Genomic DNA, 24,222 nt, shown 5'->3' with positions numbered 1-24,222 from the left:
TTGGCCACAAGGGCACACTGCTGGCTCATGGCCGACCTGTCGTCCACCAGGACACCCAGGTCCCTCTCTGCAGAGCTCCCCTCCAGCAGCTCATCCCCCAACCTGTACCACTGCATGCAATTATTCCTCCCCAGATGCAAGACTCTACACTTGTAGAGAGTACTTGCAGGTAGTTTGGGGAATTTTTATGGTGTTTTTTCTCTCCCCACTTCCATGCTTACAGTCCGTAGTTGATCAGCAGTGAGAGAAATCAAGTAGACTGGAATAGTGTTTAAAAAAAACTTGAATCCATGTGCTTATTTCATGTGGGAGGGGACATTTTTCATGCCTTGGGAATTCCATTATCAGTTGCTGTATCTTGATCCTTTAATCTTTTAACATTTGATCTTTGAGCAATGCTTTGGAAATTTCACACTCAAGCATTTGTTGGATTTTAGTATTGTCTCTATACATGGGCTATTAGTAAAGCACAAATGGGGAGAGAATACAGCATGGTTTATTGGGCAGTCTGACTCAGTACCAGCTATTTTAAATTTTTATTTGATCTTTCAGGTTCTTTGGGGACAAAATTCAAGACATCTTCACAGAAGAGGATTTTGCATTATATCGGTAAGAAAAAATTCAATGACTGCTGAATGAACTACAAAACCTGGTATTTTTTTGTACAGTGTAAGCTGGGGATGCTTATCATTTGTGATGGGTTCAGACATGGAATTGAACTCGAAGCTCAGAATAGAATCACTGAGAACTAAGATGTTTGAAGTTCAAAACAGCAGATGTTGCTTAGTTGTATCATCGATGTCAGGCTGGTATTGATGATGTAAGTGGAATCAGATGGTGGCAGCACTGCATTTCTCTTCCTGCATAAGGGTGTGATGGCTGAAGCCCAGTTCCAGACCTGCAAGCAAATAGAGCTGTTTGCCTGAGTTCTCAGATCATATTATCTGAGCTGTAATCTATTTTATCACTAACTCCTGTTTGACATCTGTTACCACCAACCATGATGTCTCTTGGATAAAGACAGTCCTATACTACTGTCAGAATAGGACCGTTGGTTTTTTTACTGGGAGGTGAAGTGTAGGAAAGCATTAAAAACGATGAAGCAGGAAGTGGAAGGACTTCATATTACTTCCTGGGAAGCAGAGCATGCTTTCCTCCTAAAGAAGCCAGGATATGAAATGTGCTATAATGTAACAGCTTTGGCATCTGATGCTTTCAGCTTTCCTGTAGACCTGCTCATCCACTTAATGGAGAGAAAAACCTAATGAGTTCCATGTGTCTGTGAAAGTGTGTTGCCAAAGCTTAGGAGCAAACATTCTTTAATTGATTAGACACAATAAATCTTCAGTTAAGCATTTTAGTTGCTTTCTCATAATTTAAAATGTGCCCAGCTTGAACTTTTAGTCTAATTTTAATGATTTTCTGCTTTTTTTGCTCATGTTTTCTTGTCTATATGAAGGAATTTGACCTCCCTCTAGTGGCAGAAAGAGAACTAAGTATTCAAATACGTTAATTGATATGTTCCATTTAGACAGCATACGTTATTATTAACAACTGAAATTTTATTATTTGACCCAATGTTTTTTGATATTGCTATCACTGTTGATGACATGTACTTCTGCCCTCAAACACATCACAAACACATTATGCTTTTTGATTACAATTGATTTTAGAAGGTATCAAGTGTCTGCCTCACAAGACAGTGGGGAATAATTTGCAAGTAATTTGTGCTGCCTTCCATTCTGTAGAAGATCAAAGAATCTGTCAAAATAACAAAAGTTAATGGGCAGGAGGTGTCCTGAGCAGCAATTCATGCTAGTTTCCGACCCCTGCTTTATGGGGTGAGAGTGCTGCTAGAGAACATCAATACTACATTGGTGTTGCATGCCGATATAGGAGATATTTCAGTCACAACCCATATAGAATGCTTTTGTTCATACTAATGGCAATGCTTTAATACAGACTGCAGTGCGTTATGTCCTAATGAATGATTTTATGCTATTCTTGGGAGCGTTTTATCTTCGTTACTTTTGTTCACCTACTAAGGTCTGTTTGAAAATACACTCCTGAGAGAAATAACTGGATGTAATTCATGTCTGAGTATTACTGATTACAACAATAACAAATCTGAGTAGGCATTTGAGCCAGGAGGCTGCTTTCTAAACTATCTGTGTCAGAATTATGTTGTTTTATAAGCTGATACAGTTTCAAAGCTGATGCTTTTTCTCCTGTCTGCCAAGCATATTGCAGCAGTTCCTCCTGTTTCATGTAATAGGTGCATCTTTATCCAGAAGTAAGACCTTTAAATCTGTGTGCTTGTTTTTAAGGTTGTGACTTCAGCAAAAAAACAGTACCATCAAAGCTTTATTCCAGAAACTTCTCAACTTGTTAAGGCACAGACACAGAATGAGCAGAGGAGAACTAACAGCTTGCTTTCTGCCTTTATTCATTGTTCATGTGTGATTGCTGTTGAAACTTTCTGGATATAGAAGAGCGTGGCTTTGTCTCCTTCTGCTGCCTTTGGTGCTTTTCACTGGGAGCAGTGCAGAGATACTGACAGTGAGCTAGAGAAGCTGAGTGGTTTCATAGAGCTTTGTGCTGAAAATCTCACTGTGCACAGTGCCTCTAACATCATATATAGATATATATATATATATATTTTTTTTTTGCTGGTCTGAGAGCTTATATCTTTGAGAGATTGTTTGACACTTGGTTCTTTTTCTCAGTCCTTTATGTGGCTGCTGCTGCATTAAGCTGGAAACTGCAGCCTAGTGCCTACATACTTTTTTCAGTCTCACTTCATATTATTAGAAAGTATGTATTAAACTCCCTATGTAGAAGGCTGGCTGAACTAGGAATTTCCTGGAGTTTCTGTGCATTTCTGGTGGTACGGTATGTGCTCAAGAAGGAAGAAGCATTTAGGCACTCAAAGGTACGTTGCTGCTTGGGGCTTTTTTCCAGCAAGTCTTTGCAGCATGGGTTGCTTGTTTGAGTATCAGTGGAAATCTGCAGTTCACTCAGTATTTGAAGGCAGCAGCACACAGGGGAAGGGGAGGCCACCAGGGTGCTCTGTGCTCGGAGACCTGGCTATTGCTGTGTCAGCTGGAGGCAGGTGCTGCCACAAGACCAGGTTAAAGCTTGAATCTCTGCTTCGACCTTCACCTTACCTGCTTTGTTATTATCTCCCCATTCACTATTTTCCTTGTCTACTTGAATTTGTTTCTTATTTATGTTGTCTTTTGAAAAATGTGCTTATTTTCTCTGTGCAACATACTTTGACTAATAAGTTTTTCCTTCTCTTTGATATGATCCAAACCAGCTAGACTTCTCTGTGTGTCAGGAGGCAGAGCTTTTTCTGCTTGGTTTGCAAAACTTACAGTCTTGCCTGAAGCCATTGCACAGATGTCTCAAGGAGGAATGCAGCTTTAGCAGAGCCTTATGAACACAGAACAGCAAATCTTCATAGAAAGTTTTTGAAAGTAGGAAAGGAGTCAACCCAAAAGAGGAAGCAGCATTGCTTAGGGAGCGATACGACTGTTGGAGATTTAAAGTTGTGTCAGGACTATGGCTCAGCTAACTCAGAGTTTGCTCCAGCTGGCTGGTGCAGCCAGCTGCCATACAGCCTGGGAATGGGCTCCTTCACTGTGGGTTAGGCTGTTAATTCCTGTGGTGGGCTGCTCAGAGTGCAAGCTGCCTTTGAGTCGTGATGAAGTGAATAACTGCATCTAATGCTTTTGGGAAGCATAAGGCAGCCTCCTTCCTATTTCTAGGAAGGCAGGCAGATAGACCAGGCACCCACAGGCATGAGGGGAGAAGGAGTGGTGGCCTGTAGATCCTTTCTTGGTGTTACTTTTACAAAACACGGCTGTTATGTAGCTTGCAACTTGAAGCATCAGTTCATGCAGTCATGTAAATAGCTGATAATCTCATCTCTAACTTCATTTCATGGCTGTCATATTTCACATCTAAAATAGCTGGAATTAACTGCTGAAAACTTAAATCCAGTTACAATCCAGTAGAGAAATGTCTAACACAGGAAAGATGCAGAACTAGCAATGAAATTCCATTCAGAATTTCAGAGGGGTGTTGTATAACCAAGATGTTGTAATCGCAATATAATCAAAAGAGTAAGGCAAAAGCAAACAAGGATCACAAAAGAGAATAAGTAGAAGAGCTTACCCTTGGGTTGAGCTCACTAGAAGATACCAAAAGAGGAGGATCTCCAGAAGAGATCCTTCCCCTCTGGTAGCCAGCTCTTAAATAGGTCCAGGAGGGGTGCAGCCTGGCTCCACCCCTTCCGGCAGCACAGGTGAATTGCCTTCTCCTGTGCTCCTCTGGCTGACTCAAGGCTCACCTCAGGTGATCAATCAGAGGCTCAGGCCGTGACTCAGCAGTTCCCATACAGGTGTATGCTCCAAGTGTCTGGTTTTAGTGCTTCTTTTGAAGCCCTCGAAGGAAGAAAAAGACAACTCGTACAGTACCTAGGAGTGTGTTAAACGGGGAGAAAACTGTATCTAAAGAGGAAACAGAGGATTAAGCCTTGAGAACACTTTAAAAAATGTGTTACTGTGTTCTTTGTAGTTTGTTGCTTTTTAATTTCCTCAAAATCAAATACTAGCTGCATGTGTTTATTTGTGGGATTTTTCCAGTGGTCCCTATGAGTCACAGGAATCTTGAAGTATCATAGAGTGAACTGAAGCTGGGGCACTTTGTGCTAGCTCTGCGTGCCCTTGTCTGTCCTGAAAGACAGCATGGGATGCTGCTGTATAAGCAGTTCTGTACAGTTAAAAATGCTTGCTTCCTCGTGTTCTTTGTTATCTTAAAAAAAAAAAAAAAAAAAGCAAAATCTTGCTCTTTTTCTTGGCAAGCACAGGAGTAGCCAATGTAGACACACTGTGGTTGGAACTTTCAGAATAATTAGGGAAAACATCTTGCATTCATTTTTAAAGAAAATCTGGATACAATATCAATGCATATGTTGGCCTCAAACCTTGAATTTCATAGAGCCTGAGACTCCTTTGGGCTAGTTTGGAATTATTTGAAGGATGACTGAAGGCTTGTCTCACAAGACAACACTACAAACGTGCTCATTTCCAGTCATCTGCTTTGGATTAAAAACATGCAAGTAAGATACTTTTTAATTTTTGGTAGTTCATAAACACTGCAATATGCATGGAATTTTTTAGAAAACAGACTGCTTACACTAATCAAAATCTGGACCACAGGAGACAAAACCAACAGAAAACTGCAGATTCTGTCTTTTTTTGATGTAGTAAGTCTCTATTGTTGAAGGCAAAATAAACTGGGAAAGTGGGATATACAGTCACAGTCTGAGGAGGATGCTTAGCTCTGAGGAAGCAGTAACAGTGAGTGAAGGAGCACAGAGAAGAAACAGGAGAGATGTGTCACTGTTTAGATGGGGCCTCAGCGCTGTTCCAACCCTCAGCCTGCTGTGTTCTGCTCTTTGCAGTGATGTGAGACAGAGGATTCAACAGAAGATTGCTGAGACCTTTGGTATCAGCTCTTCTTCCATGTACCTGACTAAGCCAACATTCTTCTCTAGAATAAACAGTACAGAAGCCAAGACAACACATGATGAATACTGGCACCCACACGTTGACAAGGTAAGTAGGAGGCTTTAATGGGATGCAAATGTTCTGTGCTATTATTAGATCACTTTAAAGTTATTTTGCATTAAACATTTAAGCATACTTGAGAACTCATGCTTGTAAAAAATAAATAAATAAATAAATCTTCAGATGAGGAACAAAAGGAAAGATGAGCAAATTCTAGAAGCCAATCCAAGGCAATTTTTCTGCAGTGGGGACATGGTACCCTATTAGCAATTTAATGTTTTATTGTTGGATTTTTTTTTTTTTAGAGTGGCAATACCACGACTTTCTTTTCACTGTATAGTTTTCTGTTTCTAGGCTCATGGCTTAATACTTCAGGCTTTTCAATGGTCTTATGTGATTTACAATTGATAGTAAGGTGTTGGTGCTTTAAACGGAATTCAGAGGCTCTGTGCAACCTGGATTTTGTTTGTGTTCTGTTTAAAATAAAGTAGACCAAATCATATTGTTGAGTTTAAAAGTCACCTAAGATGGAACCAAACAGAAGTTAGCCCATCAGAATCTAAGTTACACCTCAGTGCTATAGACTGTGTATGGGTAGTGTACCTTGAAGTCGATGACCTGAAACATCTAAGATTAAAAAACAAAAAACAAAAACAAAACAGTAGTGAAACATCCTACCTTGAAAGTGATGAAAGAATCTAAAGGGAGCACATCTGTTGTTGCTCACCACACCAGCACATGCTTCTGCACTCTTTTGTGATTCTGTGATGTTGGTGGAAGCAACTTAGGTTTAGAAAACACGATGAGAGAGAAGCTGTGGGTGCCTTATCTCAGAAGGTGCCCAAGGCTGGGTTGGATTGGCCCTGGGTACCCTGAGCTGGTGAGGGACAGCCAGCCCATGGCAGGGGTTGGGATTGCGAGGGCTTTAATGTCCCTTCCAACCCAAGCCACTTTATGGATGATAATGTCAAATGCAGGTGCTATTTGAAAGAGGTGAGGCAAGGGGATTGTGCAGTCACTGGTGCAGAGAAGCTAACACCAGCTTCTGGATGCTTTTTGTTTAAAAAGCTGTGACTTCTGTTTACCAGATCATAGCTTTCAGAAAAAATTACTGTGTGTTGAATATGTATGTCTGCATGTGATTTTAATCTGCTAGATTCACAAATATATCTCTATATAAGTCTGTATATATGTTGTGTGTGTATCTGTACAATGTGCATCTATATTGTGTATTTAGAGGTTAACAAAATAGATGTAGCTGCTATGGCTATATGGCATTTAAATTCAAAGCTATGCAGGAGACTGTATTCCAACAGGTGGGTCAGAAAATATTTCAGAGAAGGCTAAATGGGGCAGACAAGTTGTGTAGTTCCACAGTGTGTTTTCAGTGCGATCAGCCTGCCTGGTGTTTTGATTTTTGCAGCTGAGAAAGCAAACTGGAGCATGTGAGCACATTTTACATTTTTTCTCTGAGCTGCTGAGTATCCTGCAATTACAATTCTCCATCTCAGTATCCTTGGTTTGAAAGATTTTAAGTGCATAATGGAACAGCACAGTTCTATTATGTGTGTTGAGGCTTTAGATTTTTTTTTCCCTCTAAAATTAATTTGGTTTTTAGTTACATGGAATGGAAACCCTTAAATCACCCGAATGAATCATTTAATCTTGTTGACTTTACAAGCAAGGTAAATCAAATAGAGTGTTGGCTGAAGATGTGGAGCTTCATCTTGGATGGGATTTGTTTGGAGCTGAACCTTTCCAAAGTCAAATATCTGATTTATAATGGAATTGCTGTTGCATGCTCAACCCTGACAGCACAATAGTCTTATAATGTTCTCTAAGAGATGTGGAACTACATGAATTCTGCAGTCCCATGGGCAAGGATTCTGTCATCCTTCACAGACTTGTCAATCTCTATCATAAAATCAGGCTTATTTTATTTTTCCTTGAATTTCTTCTATTGAAGAAGCTATTCTGGGATTTCAGTGTATATTTTCACTAATTTTTAGCTTGAACTTCTTCATGATCAGTTCACGCTTATTTTGGTTTGTATGGATCCTCTTAATCAGTCTTGTTCTCCTCCCTTCTCCCAGTTCCACCTTCTCTCATCCCTGTGTAGGCAGCAATCACAGTCTTTTCAGCCTTTCTCCCAAGTTAAACAAGCCAAACCTTACACTAACTGGAGTTTTTGTAGCAGAAGCAATGAGGGTTAAAATAGCTTTTGCAAATCTAGTTGTGGGAGTAAGGCTGTTCAGAGGTGCTGCAGTGGCACATTTACTGCTTTATATTGCTAACAAGGTTTGGGTAAATACAGGGACAAGAGTATCACCAAAATGTTCTTCATTCTTGTGACTTGGACTGTTTATTGCTGCATTTGGCACTTTTCTTTAAGCCGTTATGGTCAAAATAACAAAATGAGTAAGAATGAAAATGTCTTCCTATGCCATCTGTTGCTGTGTTCTCTGTAGTCGTTGCCCTTACGGAATAATTTGTGCAGCTGATGTTGAGCTAAAATATGACTGGCAGTAATGAGTGTAACTTCAAAAAATAAAAAATGTTAGGGAATTTCTAAGCCTAGAAATAGCACCTAGCTCTAACAGTCACCAGATCAGACAAAACACTGTGCTGATGGTGTATATTTATACAGTACTGCTGCTCTGTGCATTTCCCTGTTTGATGGTGTAATTCAGAACTTGACTGAGCTGTAATAGACTGTAAAGACATTTGAGAATACAGCAGTTTACTTTTAAGTATCTTTTAAATTGTAGATGGCATAGGTGTGAAAAGAAAATACATTTGGAAGCCAGCTAAACTCAGTGGTAATGCGTGGAGAGAAGCTACTAATATATAGCATTTCTCTTCCCCACCTTCAGACTGCATAGTGATCAAAATACATAAATAATACTTTAATAGGAATGAAAGTTGTTCTGTTATACTTAGAAATGGGGTTTTTGGTCTGTAGGCTGAGAGGAAGCAGGGACTTTGAAAGCTGTGTTTGAAGGTTTTAAAACAAATCCTGGAGGAACATCTACTCCTTTCCACACAACAAATGTGTAATTATTTGGAAAGTCAGTATCTGACTGTTACCATGAAGCTCTGGACAGCTGATGAAAGAGAGTAAAAGGTGAGGTTTCCAGGCACCTCTAGCTGATTAGCCAGTAGGTAGGGTTAGTTATGTAAGGACTGTTTTTGGGCATCACTGTCAGTGTTATGGTCAAATTCTCTCTTGAAATAGTACAGACAGATCTGAGCCTTTCTATACATTTGATATGATACACAGGTGTAACTTCTGACACAATGTTTTTCTGGCTGTTCAGTACACATGGTGGGGATGGGCTGATGGCTGTACCAGGTAATCTTGGTGGTCTTTCCAACCTAAATGATTCTATGCTTGTACATCTGAGATGACAGAGATCAGCAGGGATGTTTCTTATTATGAGAACTCTGAGGACAGAAATAACAAAGGTAAAATACTAGTTCATTATATGTATATAGTGTTTGTATAAACATAACTGATAATGTTGACTTACTCCTAGGTGACTTATGGCTCCTTTGATTATACTTCACTGCTCTACCTCTCTGACTATGCTGAAGATTTTGGCGGTGGACGATTTGTGTTTATGGATGCAGGATCCAACAAGACAATAGAGCCCCAAGCAGGTAAGAGTCTTGGCTTGCCAGCATTGAAGCAGGCCAACCTATGCCCTTGGGTAGCTGGCTGGTACACTGGGACTCTGCATTTTGTGTCAGCAGTGATTATTGAATGATGCAGTTTTCTGCTTTTTTGTGTGTGTGTCTTGAGATTGGGTATAAAGTAAGATTAAAAATGTTAGGAAGAAATAGTTTGAAATATCTGGAATAAATCTGTACAAAGTGACTTCCTTGAAAGATGTAGTATTTAGAACTGCAATCCAGCCATGGCAGCTTAATGGGTTGCAGCGCATCAAGAGTGAAGAGAACATCGTGAACATCCTTACACTACAGCAAATCTACAATAAAGCAATTCATTTTGCATCTTGTGGCCTGAAATTCCTTTGCTGTTCCAAGTGGGGCTCAGTGCTCTGTAATTACTATGGTCTGGGTGTGAAGGTGATGAATTACCACAGCCCTGCTGGTGTGCAGTACCACGATGAACCATGGTAACCTGATTATAAGTCCATTAATGTTTTCAATAGATGTGCAAAGAATGAGCATTCAGGTGGGTGTCGGTTATACTAAAAAAGTCTTTCCTTAAGGATGGCTTAAAATTCTTCCAGTAGGTGATTATTTGAAATTAGAATTACTTTGGGCAATGTGTGTAGGAAGAAAGCACTCAGTCTCAACTCGTCTGTCTGGCAGGCAAGCAGGGAGCTTACGGCAGTGTTTCTCAATGCTTTGTAAGGCAAGGCCACTGCAGAAAAAAATATTAAGGACAGCTTTATATTCCTACTGTGTTCGGTCTTCTTTAAAAAGAAAAAAGAAAAAAACTTTCTCATTTAAGACAGCATCAGTTGTTTTCTGGCAGGCGTTACTCCAAGGAGATCTTATCATGGCTGCCTATAAGTGGATGAGGGTGTGTGGTGGGACTTGTTTGTTTTAAATTTATTTTTGTCTGTGTCCTATGGGTCATAATGATCCACTCCACAGCTGTAATGCTGGTTTAGATAAACTCTCTGATTATCTCTGTGTTTGGTATCAATAGTTCTGTTTGATTATTTTGGCTTCTCTGGTTGAAAATGAATGCTGACCTGAAAGTATTATCCTTTGCAAAATGCTGCTATTGGTATTTTGAACAGAAGCAAATGAAGCTGGGTCATTTCCAGGTGCAATTCTAAGATGAGCGTGTTGGTTTTAGAACCGAATGCCACACAGCTGGCAGCACTGCCATCTCCTCGCGCAGCGCTGGGCAGTCAGTCCAACCGCTGTACGCAGCATTCCCTGGCTTAATTTCAAAGTCTGCAACTGTGAAATTGCATCCGTTCAGCCCCATCCATCTCATTTTCCAGCTCTGCTATGAGGTGTTTGCTCTTTGTCATTCTTGGATGGGAAGGGGGAGCAGGCGAGGCTGAGGTGTGGAGATTTTTAACAGCACCTGATTGTGCAACTTCCCTTCCGTGTGTTTTTGTATTAATGGTATGTGTGAAATACAACTAGCTAAACACACCTTCTAATATAAAAGAATGCTGAGCTTGGGGAGACCAGTCTCGTATGAGAGCTGAGATTTGTTACACCTGCACCACAGAAAATGCAGTTCAGCGCCAGCTACACCTTTCTTTCACCCTCCTTTGTGTAAGCACAGTTGCCAGGGCTCCCGTGACAGTATCACTGCCTGTGGTGCTATCTAAATAATTACTGAAGCCTTGTGAGAGACAGAGAAAAGGTTTAGAGATAAAGCACAACATGATGGCAATTTTGCTTCATTTTCCTCTTGTTGATAAAAAATGCAGCTTGTGAAAGAATGAGAACTAGAAAGTGGCCCCAGGGTGTTTTCTGTTGCTGGTACAAGTTGATCTATTTTTCATGTTCAGAATGTTCTTTCTCCATGTTTTGTTTGTTTCCCCCTTTTTCTTTCTCTTTTTTTTCTGTCTTTTTTCTTTTGTTTTTGATCCTTTCCTTTTCTTGTTGATGCAGCTTTTTAAACCACGTGTTGATAATCTTTTATGCTTCTTGCTAAGGATGACTGGGGCTTCTTTAGAGATGGCTGTTGTGATCACTAATACACGGCGGCCAATTTACTTTCTCTATAATAGTAATACCGTTTACATTCTAAAATTTGTTCTTTCTTGTTTCAAAGTTGGTCTCCATTTTGGGCATCTGGTGTTCTGTGCTAAAATGAGCACATTCCTTTTTCTGCAAGTGGTAATTATTAAAGTGCCAGATTCTGCAGTGAAGAACAGAAGGGCATTATATGGATGCCACAGAGCAGGAAAGCAGTCATCAGAAATACAAAAAAAAAATTAAAAACCCCCTGTGTTATTGGATTCCCTCCTTGTGGAACCTAGTTGGAGAATATTTATCATGTTTGTGGCTTGTGTAAGAAGTCCACAAGTCATGCTTGCACATATTTGAATGTGCTAGGCTGATCTTAAGGCTGTCATGTGCACCGTGTTCTGTAATATTGGTTTGTTTAATGATGACTAAATCATCTTGCTTTAGGAGAGTATTGCAATTTATCAGTCAGGAGGCTCTTGAGGACTTCTTTGTTCCTTTGGATGGACATGGGCAAGTCACCACTGCTAACTCGCATATACAGACTTCGGCTAATCAGCCAGCAAAGGTGGCATTAAGGACACATCTTTGCAGCCTGTAAGGCACGAGGAAACGTGTGTTGCTGTGTGTCTTCTGACTGCAGCTGGGACCTCTGTCTGCTGCAATAAACTTGCTGTATAGAGATGAAGAGAATTATGTGCTCCAAGTAAAACTCTGTTCTGAAAGGAGGTGGTGTTGGTTTTCTGGTTTTTTTGGATAAAGGAACAGTTCTGAAGTTGTATCTTTTTCTTTTAAACAGCCCTGCATGTTGTATTTCCAAAACTGATGCAATGGCTTTTTTAATAATTTTTTTTATAGAAGAGCAGCTGGAAAGCTCACAATTACTTTTTTGTTTGTGAGTTTATGGAAGAGGAGAACTGAAGAGACAAAAGGAATTATGTCCATTGGACAGTGTGAAATGTGACTTTCCTGTTCCATTTGTGAATATCAAGCTCAGTGTACTTTCAAAGTTGTGAGAGAGAAGTGTGTGTTTCTGGAAGTCCAGAAATATTGGAGATGAAGGTATGACCTGTTTGGGAACTTGTGACACTGGGTTATTGTTAGAGTGGAAAAATGCACTCGAAGCCTGGTTGTTCAATTGTTCTGCTCAGGTGAAGAGAAATAAACATCCTAGAGTGCATCCCTGGTGTTCTCACAGTGTAGGAACGGGCTTGGGCTTCAGTGTGTCTGTGTGTGAATTTGCTGAGGTAAGTGTAGCTTTATTGGAGTGGTTAGATATGAGATGATTGTCAGATCCCATAATCACAAGAGTAATTGCAGTACTTCAAGTTAAGTGGTGCAAATTTATCATCTCTTTTTTTACTGTGCTCTTCAAAAAAAAACAAAACCAAAAACCCACCTTGGAGCAATTCACTGTTAAAGGCTGTGGGAATGCAGCATAACAACAGAGCACAGTTTTTCTTGAGAAAAAACAATACTTCCAGATCCAGAGGTCCCACAACAGCATTAAAGCATTAACATAAGGTGTGGAGTCTGTATTTGAAGCTTATATTTAATATTTCTGTTTGCGTCATGGCGTGTCTGATTTATCACTGGTTGTACGTGTTCTTTCTCCCCATTTAATCTGGGTGATGCTGATTTAATTTAGATGAGGATAATCTTCTGGCATTCCTAGCTTTAGCTTCCTTTCAATCAGCAAAACTGGGTCACATCTTGATGATAAATCAGAAAGCTGAGAGATGATTTAAAACCAAAACAAAAATACCACACAAGGAGCTGTCAGCCCTGCAGGGAGGGAAGCAGAGCAGGCAGTAATGGCTGCAGGGATAATCAGCTTTGCAAAGCTTGCGGGTTGAAGGAGAGGTGGCAGTTCTTAGTGATTTTTCTCTACCTGTCATGAATTGTACTTGGGACTGGTAAGGTGATTACAGAGAGATGGTAGAGAAATGAGGATCTGTGGTGATTGTGAAAGAAGTATATTGTAACAGGTACCCGCAGTCGCTCCATAGCTCATCATAGAATCATTATGGTTGGAAAGTCTGCTAAGATTGTCTTGTCACAGGCATGGGCTGATGGCTGCACCATTCTAGGTCATGTCCTCATTTGTACGTGGAGCTTGGAAAGATCTACTTTTGCTTTCTGTTCTGTTTTCTAAGGAAGGTTAACTTCCAGGCTCTGTTTTTTTGTATTCCAGTCCTGCTTGAAGATAGGTTTCTGATGGTTTGGTTTTTTTTTTAGTGTTATCTTTTAATTGGGCCCATAAATCAGCAGTACCTGGGAAGTACAGCTCAGGCCTTGCACTTCACGTGCTGCTTTGCATGTAGCACATTCACTCAAGAAGACATTGTAGTATTGAGGCCTGTAATGGCCATTTTAAAGTAGCTGGAGCATTGAAAGGGCTGAGGATTGCTAGTGAGATGAGGGAGAGCCAAACATCTTGTGTGAGTGCTTTGCAGAGCATTATCAATAGGGAGCAGTGACTGGTATAAATTAGTTTCTTATAAATAAGCACACTGAGTGTGTCTCATTGCTTTTCATTCCCCACTGCATTGATAGAACTTGATTTGATACTGCTGGACAAATATGCAGTGAAGCTGAAGGCACAAAGAGGGAGCGGAGGAAAGTCAAACAGTTCTCTTATGAAATTTGGGTAAAGTTACAGATGAAGTACAACAAAACACAAAACACCACAGCTAAGCCAAGGGTTAATGCTGTATCAGTAGCGATGTTTCAGTTCTTGGTTCCTAAGCTTTCTGAATTCTTGTTGCACACTGTAGGTACTGTCATGAGCTCTTTTTTGTTTTGTTTTGTTTTTGTTTTTGAAGGGCATTTCTTGATATGAGCAGAAGTTACCCTTGTATTTATGGTTCAGTGATATGCTAAATCTAAGTACGAAGTGCACCTCCACCAGGAGTCCAGAATGTGGAACTTTGGCATCTGTGTGATTTGACCCCAGCTGTGCTTAACATGGTGTATTTAGCAAAGGCAAGAAAAGGAAAATAGGCGATCCAGAGGTATTTCACATGGTTGAAACTGCAGCACGTTATTCTTAGAGGGCTTTGCTTGGTGAGAACTTTTCATGGGAGTTAAGTTTCTTTTGCAGCTTTGCAGAGTGCTCCAAAATGGGAGAACAGAGCACTTGTGGAGCATGGGTTGGCTGAGGCTGAGTAGCAAAGGGAAAACATGGGAGACAGCAGAGGCAATAGCCCTGTCCTTTTCTCTCGGATAGGGTCAGGGCTGGAAGGTGTGGGTGGCACTCTGCAGGAGAGATGAGGGGAAAAAGCACAGTTCTGCACTTTTTATTTCTAAATAGTAGATTGCCACACTTCGACATAATGTACGGAGCAGAAAGTCCTGTTATTTTGAGCAACCAACTGTGCTGGTGGCAGTGAAGCAGGCAGGGATTCTGTTGAAATCTAAAAATGCACATGTATTTTTTTTTTTTTAGTAGGAAATAATTCACTTGTTCATTTGCTTTCTTTAAAAACTGTAATTTGTAGGCTTTCAGTCCAGCTGATTTTCTATTTAAAGTAGAAACAATTACTTTAGAAAGTATTAATAATACTTAAGCAAATTACAGGTGAGCTATGAGGGTTGGCCACGTTAATCATTAATTTTACTCATAACAGGAAGTAATTTCTCTATCTACTAAAAATATCTGGGAAAAGCTTGCAACCAGATTTCATTAGGTATCCATTTTGATTTATTTTTGGGCCCTAATCGCCTTTACTTGGCACGCTTTTCACCTGTGTAGGTACAGGAATCGTTTAGAGAAGCTCGTGCCTTCTCTTCTCCCATAAACCTTGGCAGAACATCCAGGCTCAAGTCTCACCTGAAGAACAACCAGTATAAACTTGATTTATGTCTGGGGTGAAATCCACATCAGCAGTGTAATTGTGTGCAGGTAGGTAGGATGCACGCCCATCAGCTGCTCTTTCTTTCTGGCATTGCCTTCAGAAGGGCTTCCGCCTTTAATGCATGAGAGACAGCACTGCCAAATGCCAGTACTTCTTATTGTGCCATTACAGAAAATGTAAGGTTTTTTTGCCTAGCAATACGGTGTTTGGGGAGGGGGAAGACTTCAAACCAAAATGAATTAGCAATTAATCCCAAGGACATGACTGTGCAGTTTCCCAGGCAGTGCTTCTGACTTAGTCTCATTCAGCAGACAAAACGCTGTTTTCTTTTGTCTGTGAGTAACATTTAGAGCTGGTAAATGCTAAGCAGACAGTCAGAGCTGTCATACATGGGATGAAAGACGCTGAGTAGATCCATAGTGCCAGATAAACTCTAACTGCTTCCCTTTAATCTGGCAGAGGAGTTGCCTTGTTTCCTTTCCAGCAGCAGCTCAGTCCCTCCAGTGACTGCCAGCTGCTCAGGATGGTGCCTGAAGGTGAAATCTCTTGCATCCCTCCCCATCCCCCACCCCGTCCCATCCTTCCCTGGTGTCCAGCCCTGGTCCGTGCTGGTGAAAGGAGGATGGTGAGGGGTCAGTTAAGCTCTCCTTTACTCACTTGCATGGTTGAGTGTTGGTCTAGACAATCGTAACATGTGATTTGCAGTTTTTGCTTGATGTTTGTGTGAGCCAAGGAGTTTACAGGGAAGTTTAGCAATGAGTTAAACTAGAAGGGCCAAAAGGATGCTGCCAAGAAAGCAAAAGCTGTGGAGTCATGTGAAAGGTGGGAGCATGAAGGGATTGGAACCCAGCAGCAACATGGGCTTGTTGCAAAAAGGGAGCTGCAGAAAGTGATGGCCGATGTTGATATTAATGAATGGCCTATTCCATGTAAAATCAGAGTAACTGAAGTCAGAGGGATTTCTGGAGATCTTCTAGTCACGGCTTCCTGGTAGAGAATTGATCACCGGAGATGCAAATCGTGTGTATCTGAAATACATGCTTGGGAAGTTTCCTATCTAAATGTGTCCTGATCTACTAATGTTTACTTTTAATGCTGTACTTGTGTGCTAATGATAGGACCCTGAGCAACCTGATGTGACTTGGATGTAATTTAGAAGTTATCCATCTCCTTTCCAAAATGATGGCTAAGATGTCCTCCCAAGGTTCTTCCAACTGAAATTCAGTAGTGAACCTATAATTCTACATGCAGTAAATCTATGATGAGAAGTGTAATAATGTTGTAGTATGTGAGGTTTTTTTCTTCTGTGCGTTGTGATATCATAACACTTTCTGTAGTTGCTAAGTCCTTTTATTTATTCTCTACATTATAAGTTTTACATACCTTTCTATTTGTTCTCTTGCCAGAATAGATACAGGCAACAGAAGATACTCTTTATCATACCTGTTAAGCAGCAATGTGTTAACTGCAAAGTACTGTACTGGTGTTTACTAATTAATTTGTACAATAACCCAGTTAGAATACGTCATCTTAATTTTTAGAGACGTGCAAACAAATGAGAAATTAAATGGTTTTGGTCGAAGTTGCCCTGCATGTCAGGGGCATAGTTGTTAATGAAATATTTTTTTGTATGTGTATATTCTTCCAGTCTATATTGCTCCCAGGACTGAGCCTAGGTAGAGAACTGTAGGCAGTTTGCTTACAAAAATGTAACTGTATGTTGAGATTCAGCAGGGATAACATCTCCAGAGAACAAACCTTATGGGAATACTGTGAGATGTTGCTGAATGGCAAACTAAATGGGCTGTCCCTGCTGCACTGTGAAATATGCCTTGATTTTGCTTCTGCTTAAGTGTTTTTTGTGAATAGTGTTACTTGATCAAAATTGGGGTCATAGGCAACTCATAGCAGCAGATCTTGTGGCTGGTGCTTATGTCTTTATAACTAATGATTCCTGTGGATCAGTGCAAAAATTGCTTCTCAAAAACAAAAACAAAAAAAAAAAACAAAACATAAAAACAAAACCCCAAAAACTCAGGAAAGCAAGAATCTGCCTCTAGTGTAGTTACAGCCTTCCTCCCTTTCCATTTTCTCCACATCATAAGCTTTTCTCAGCCTGACGGTATTTGAAAGCTTGACTTGTGTCAGTGACAAGGAAGACCAGGGCTCAGTTTTGATGGATGTTGTCATGCTGAGCTTGTTAGCGATTCCTTGGCTTGGACTGGTGTGAGAAGCTGACATATTTAAATGAGTTTGTGTGAGTTTTTTTAAACTCCAGAACAACACTCCTTTTGGTTACTTTTGTAAAAGCTTCTATGTGAGGATAACATCAAAAAGGAACCAAAAAAGCAGCTGTGGATGAAACCAGTGCAGAAGCAGAGCTGGAGAAGTGTCTGTGAGTAGGCAGGGGAAGTGGCTGCACCACAATAACACCTTATCCAGTCTGCAGGGAATGGAAGCTCATCAGCTAATCTTCTGTTGTAACAAACTCCATCATGAGAACATTTCTAGGAAAAATGGAAGGGATGAGAGAACAGTTGTAGATACAAGCATTCTTAGATCAAAGGCAAGGACCGATTGATTCCTTCTGTTCCTGTAGAGATTTGCAGGCTGTGGGCAAGCTAGTTATTTAGAAACAGTCTCCTGTAGGTATTCAGGTTACCATAAATCTTTTTTTCTTTGGATTTTATTTTTGCTAGTATACAAAGAAAGATGAAAACAAGTGCATTTGTGGAGAGCATCGTTGAGCAACGAAGAAACTCACTCGCATGTTGCAGTGAGGAAGTTCTGCTCTTCCATGGACCAGCTCACTCTGTAACTGTTGTGCAGTGTTATGGAATCTTGAAGCCATTTGAGAGCAGCTGTAGAGTTGTGTTTGATAGTGTCCAGAAAAGAAAGCAAGGCCACCAATGGAAAGGTCTTCAAAATTGTCAGTATTTTTACCTAATACAGGAACTGGATGCCCAAGTGTTAAAAGCATTAAATTGTCAGATGTGCTGCCCTAATTGCTGTGGTATGTCTTGTCTGATTCAGTTCCTCTGGAATGGCAAGTGGAGGTGAGAAAGAGATGGAGAGTAGATGTGGGAGGGCAGCCCACAGCGCTTCCTTTGCTCTTGTGGATCTGAACTCTTCCCTGAGGCTGAGGTACTGGTTAAAGTGTGAAACCAAACAGGCAATGGAGTTTTTGGCATCTTGCAGTGACTGGGGGAAAATGTGAGTCAAATGTTTATGTTCGGGATAAAGTACTTTTCAGACTTGATTTATCTCAGAGGCAAAAACAAACAAACAAACAAAAAGACAACACAAATTTGTTACCCTCTTGGCGTTGCTTCTAATCCAGAGACACTTCCAGTCTTCATCTTTCAGGACCTGGCTCAGAGATTGGTGTCTCTGAAAGCTTAGAAGCACTGACCTCAAGAGAAGAGGTAATCTCTCTCCTGTATTTTTTTTCCACGCCCCAGAAGCTCATCACTTAAGAGCCAGGGATAATTTCATTTCTTTTTGTTGGTTACAAAACGCCACGCTATAAAGCTGTGTTGAGTAGTAGCTTGTGATCTCAGAAAAGCTTACAGTTTAACAGCAAGCATTCATAAATCAAACCAAACTTTATGTGTCGGGAAGTAGTAGTCAAGATTCTATTATTGGAGCAGAAAAGCATGTTGGAAAGAAACCTTCTGGGATAAGTGGGAGGAGGAGAGATGGAAATAAAAAAAAAATCTGAAATCTTTCGTAGCTCAAATAAAGAAAGAAAAAAGGAAGAAGGATTTGAGTTCTGTGTAGTTTGTGCTGAGTTTTTGTCACTTGTTTCATCAGGAAATGGAGTGTACGTGCACTTTTTTGGTTTGCAATGCATAGTTGCATAGCCATTCTTTAACATCTGTAACACAGTGGTCATTTCTTATAAAGCTCAGCATTCACTCTGTTGCTTTTTGATGGTGTGAAGAGCTTAGTGGAACTGCCTTGGCGATGTCTTCCTCTGCCAGTGACAGAAATCCTAGCACTGCTGCGTGACTGATCACCATGTAATACTTGTTCATATAAAATTTGGGATTTAAAATCCTGAACTCAGAATTGATCAAAAATTACTAGAACAAGGACAACCTGTGTCTAGGGCACTTTTTAAGGCAACTTAGTTCTCACCCACTTGCTTTCTTGTAGTGATTTATGTGTTCTTCAGATGCTGTGTATTGAAGCAAGATCATGAAGTCTCAGTGTGCTTGAAAGGCCCATCACTAAAGGTGCACCATTAAGGAAGAGGATGATTTTATCTTGTGTCTCTCCCCAGGTGTCCTGGATAATGATGTTACTGTATATCCCTTAAAAGTGTTATTAGATGTGATGAGAATTAATGTTCTTTTGTCCCCCCCCCCTTTGAACAGTTGTACTATGAAGAATGGGGTGAGTTGTGCTGTGGAGAAAGTGGAGATGCTGTGCATTCATACTGAAATTTCGTAATGGAAATGGTTTTAAAATCAATTCTTTCCAACTGAGGAAAAAGTATCTTCAGAAACAGCCAGTGAACACATTTGGTGACATGGAAGACCCTAACAGGCAGAGATGAGACCAGGTGCACAAGGAGCTATAAAGTACCGTATATCTGAAGACATATATTTATTAAAGAAGAAAATTAAAACACGTTCTTTGTAGCTAAAGAATCCATTTAAACTGGTTTAAACAATACACTGAAACTTGTCTAATTCTGAATTACTACTGTTTCTAATAAGAGATCAATGAAAAAAGCTTGAGAGTCTGTGTAAGGCAAAGCTTTGGGTGAGCAGGCGAGGGACTAATCTTGATGTAGTTGAATGGTATTAAAATAAGATTTAAGAAAGCAAAAAAACACACCCCTTGTTTTCAAGTTAAATGGACTTTGTATTAAAACCTCAAGAGTCATTCTGTTCGTTGTAACACTTGCAGGATAGGAGAGCGTTGCTTTTGTTTACAGTCTTCCTTCTGTAAGAGCAGGACACCAAGTTGTGTATGAGCTATGTGTACAAATGGATTTATTTTTTACATTTATTTATAGCTTTACACATTATTGATCTACAGCCAGAGGCAGAGAAGAGTATGATATATGAGTTCATAGCTCTGCTTGGCAGCTGAGACTGCTTCCTATGAGAGAATAAATACACACTGCAGCTGCATGTGCATGGACACAGGCAGCTCAAGCTCCATGAGGCCAGTCTGGTTTTGTTCAAACTTCCCATGTGTGCTGCTGAAGAGCAGGCGAGCAAAGTAACTTCTGCATCTTTAGTTAGCAAAGAACATCAGCTATGTAGCTGATGTCCATTTTCTGCAGTGTACCAGAGTTGGAATAGCTTGTCTTGTAATTGTGCAGACTTTAATTAGCCTTTGAAGTTTTTTGGTTGGCCTAGTGGTGAATGATCCCAGGCAGAGTCAGACTGTCAGTGTGAGTTCTAGGTAAGCTTTAACAAAGTTTAGTCTAATCTGAACAGTGGATAAAATAGATGAGAAGGAAAAACATATGCCATTGGGGTAAAACAGTGATGCATGTTGGTATTACTGTCCTTTATGGAAATTTGAGCACTCCTAGAGCTGCTTCAGTTCTGTTATGTGTTCAACATCAAACTGTTATGTTCTCAAAATACTTAAATAGCATGGAAGTGCAGAGTGACCATTCTGATGTGATGTTCAGTGGGGTGCTTGCTGGAGTTATCAAAGCCACTGGGTTCCACCCTGAAGCAACCTAAGGCCTGGAGAGCCCCATGGCAGGGCAGTGTGATGATCAGAGCTTAGACAGGATGAAGCATAGGGGTAAGCATTTGCACCTATAGAACAACTTCCAAATCTATGTATAGCTGCAGTGACTCCTGCTAAGGAAAATTAATTTGTATATGAGAGTAATACATAACTTTCTGTCCTGGCTCAAGAGTGAGTGAGCTGGCTGTGTACAAAAAGCTATAGCAAATACTTGGCACAGTGCTAATAAGCTGCCACAGCTACTTGTGAACCTGCTGAGCATTTGTTCACCGAAGACTTTTTACCACCTCCGTAGCACTTCCTCCTTCTTTGGTCTAAAATTAGAGCCCAGGTTAGAAGGGAAGCAGGGAGAAACCCAGGCGCTTCACTGATTGTCACCAGAGATGCTTTTTTTCTTTTTTTCTTCTTAACTGAGGCAACTAAAACCTGGATTCGTATGTTCTTGGCTTCCTCCTGCCTTCTATAAACTATGAGATGTGGTGGAATTACGTCTCCAGCTTTGCAGCACGAAGGATTAACATAAAGTTAAACAGTCCATAAAGCTGTCAGAGTGCAGCACAAGCTCACAGCAGTTTGTGTGATGAGCGAAGGGCTCTCAGGTAGCTAGGAGCAGCTGGACTGAGACAACAACAGCAGAACTGTGTAGAGCTGATTGCTGAGTGGCAAACTCTATGTCGCTGATTAAATACTTTGTCTTTACAGGCCGGGTTTCCTTTTTCACCTCTGGATCAGAGAATCTGCATCGGGTGGAAAAGGTTCACTGGGGCACTCGCTACGCCATCACCATCTCCTTCACGTGCAACCCAGAACTTAGCATTGGGGATCCAGTCTTGATGTAATTCCTCCAGGGGTGGAACATAATGGTCAGATGGAACAAGAGAAGCCCTGCGAGAGAAATGGAGATAACTCTTACAGACTCTCATTCAATTAGAATTTCCCAGATGTATTATGATATTGTAACACGTTTTATTTCCACATGTCCTTTTCAGTACGTGCTGCAAACAGTGCCTTAAGGACCATCTTAGATTTGGTATATTCTGTAAAAGATTTGTCTTTATGTGTAATCCTACGATTGGCTCTATTTTTCTACTTATTTATTTTGATTCTTCAGTGTAAATGTTATGAACTACCTTTTGGACTATATCTTGATACGACACCCCATGCTGCTCTCAAATCCTGCAGCTGCTTCTATTACTGATGGGATTTAGGAAGTTTGTCCAAAGTTAATTCATCAAGATGAGTGCTATCCTTTCAGAGATATCTCCTCTTGATAGGAATGTATTGTCCTTAGCACAGGCAGTACACCTGTGGTTTGACTACTGGGCTTTACTTGAACTTTCTTTTAAAATTAAATTTCTACAGACATTTCCTGCTACAAACAAGGACCAGTTAATGTGACGTCAGAAATACGGCCTTTTAGTTTGGAAAGCACATTGCTTTTGAATCACAAATGCAGTGATGCACTAGGGAACGGCACCACAGTGGATTCCTCTGACCAGCATGCAGCATTCCCAATGCACCTCACTGTGTCAGTGTCACCTTAATGAAAACAATTAATCTCCTGGTCAGAAAGCACATGCTGGCTTTATGGGAGTGTGACCATTGAACTGCGTACATCAAGTGTTGAAAGGAGAGCTGGGTGGAGGTAGTCAGGCACTCTGTATTCAGCCGAGTGTTCAGCTGTCCAAATTCCCAGCTATGACTGTAAGATTTGAGAGCAGCACAGGTGAGAAGGAAGTTGGCTTTGTGGTGGTTTTGCATGTGCTTGTCTCTATAGACTCGATCCTGTAAACCCTGACTTGCTGCTTGGACAGCTGGGTAATGAAACCGTGCTGAGCAGCTGTGCATGGTATGTGGGCTCTGAGGGAAGTTGGTGTCCACTTACATCTTAAACTGAAATGCTCTTGAGCTGGAGCTCATTTGTACAGCAATTTGAAACATCTATTGGGCCTGAATTTAATCTTAAGACCCATTTGAAGAGAGCTCTTGACTTCTGTTATTGTTGACACTGCTTACACATCGGGTGTAGTGAGCTGCTGTGTTTACTTTGTCTAAGAACAATGTTTTATCCATTCCAGAAAGTTTATCAATAGCTTTTTTTGGATTTCTCTATTTTGAATTAGGATGACTATTTCTAATCAGCTAGGATCATTAGTCTGCGATGTTATTAGAATAATGAATTGCCCTCTGCAGAGAGAAAGGGGTGACTGCGCTGCAGCACAAATGAAGAAACAAAGCAGTGACTTGGGAAAGGTTTTTCTGGGCCACCACGTTAAGTAAATAGTAGGAAGAAAGTCTTTTTTTTCCTCAAATTCTGGAGTAAACTGAGACCTGAGAAGGGCTTCCTAGTCTCCAAGGAGTTGTTTCAGTGGCTGGGTGATAGGAAAATAATGCTGTCATTTGGATTCTGTATCTAATTACTTGTCTCCAGTGCTGTTAATTCAAAGCAAATTCATCCCGCTGAAGTTGTATGTTTATGTGAAGGCAGACCAAGATCATCAGCAACAGTTCTGCTGGCTTAAAACTTGATTTCTAACACCACCTTGTGATTTAAACGCGGTTTTTACCACTGCTGTCAGAGAAATCTAAATATCAATGGACCTCTGTGGATTTGGATTTCATTCTCAAGGTTGAGGAATAAAAACTGAGGGCTCTACCATTTTTTTCACGAGTTTATTACTTTTCTGTCATCCAGGCTTTGAGTTGCACTAAATGGCAGTGGTGCATTCTATAAAACACTGCTTAACAAGAACATGTCAGGCCATGGGGGAAATCTCAGCTCATCTCCTCTCAGGTTTTAATCTTCTGAAGATCCTGTACGTTGTAATATCTTCCAAACATGGTGTGCTTCTCCCGTAATGCGAACTGACTGGCGTTCAGAAATAGAATCCAATTGGTATTTGTGTCTTCTGGGGTTTTTAAGCTTCAGTAACGTGTTCAATGTGATGACCAAACCTGTCACATGCAGTTTGTGAGAAATGCGTGCGCTGTACCTGGTAATAGAATTTATGTTTTGAGAGAAGCACAATAATTCAATATGTTGTGTGTTCCAGGTACTAATCAAGATTTTGTATTTGAAGCTTCAGTATCTGGACTACTAAAAGCAATATATCCAGATCTATGAAGAAATTAAGTGGCAAATGAGGGAATAGAGCACAATCTAAAAGATTCTGATTGTATCCTCCAGCAGGGAAATAACAGCAGAAAGGCTGATGTTCCTGAGGCATATTGGAATCTGCAGAATTCAGCAATTGTTAGAAATAAGCTTGACTTAATTTTAGTCCCCTAATAACTTTTTATTAAGGGTTATCTCTCCCCATTTCTTGACAGATCATTCTGAATCTGAAATACTGTAATTGCTGTTGATGCATCCGTCTGTC

General features: G+C 40.5%; 2 protein-coding genes across 2 annotated transcripts in view; one reads left to right on the top strand and one right to left on the bottom strand.

Moving 5' to 3' along the window:
• The first annotated feature begins 544 nt into the window (after nucleotides 1–544).
• On the top strand, nucleotides 545–23,501 carry LOC122192991 (2-oxoglutarate and iron-dependent oxygenase domain-containing protein 3-like). The gene is made up of 4 exons (XM_042893686.1): nucleotides 545–609; nucleotides 5,471–5,624; nucleotides 9,113–9,236; nucleotides 21,545–23,501. Exons 2-4 carry the CDS (start codon nucleotides 5,532–5,534, stop codon nucleotides 21,679–21,681), a joined length of 354 nt encoding a protein of 117 aa, XP_042749620.1. The 5' UTR covers nucleotides 545–609; nucleotides 5,471–5,531; the 3' UTR covers nucleotides 21,682–23,501.
• LOC122192990 (urotensin-2 receptor-like) overlaps nucleotides 19,720–24,222 on the bottom strand; it is a 20,601-nt gene continuing 16,098 nt past the window's right edge. The window contains exon 2 of the mRNA XM_042893684.1: nucleotides 19,720–21,727. The gene's annotated coding sequence lies outside the window, so the exon portion shown is untranslated. The remainder of the gene's footprint in view (nucleotides 21,728–24,222) is intronic.

The sequence above is a fragment of the Lagopus leucura genome, unplaced genomic scaffold, assembly GCF_019238085.1.
Source record: "Lagopus leucura isolate 7727_CA_CO unplaced genomic scaffold, USGS_WTPT01 111-22_obj-0_obj, whole genome shotgun sequence".
Lineage (NCBI taxonomy): Eukaryota > Metazoa > Chordata > Aves > Galliformes > Phasianidae > Lagopus > Lagopus leucura.
The sequence above is the reverse complement of the archived record's forward strand: the minus strand, read 5'-3'. Positions and strand labels throughout refer to the sequence as shown.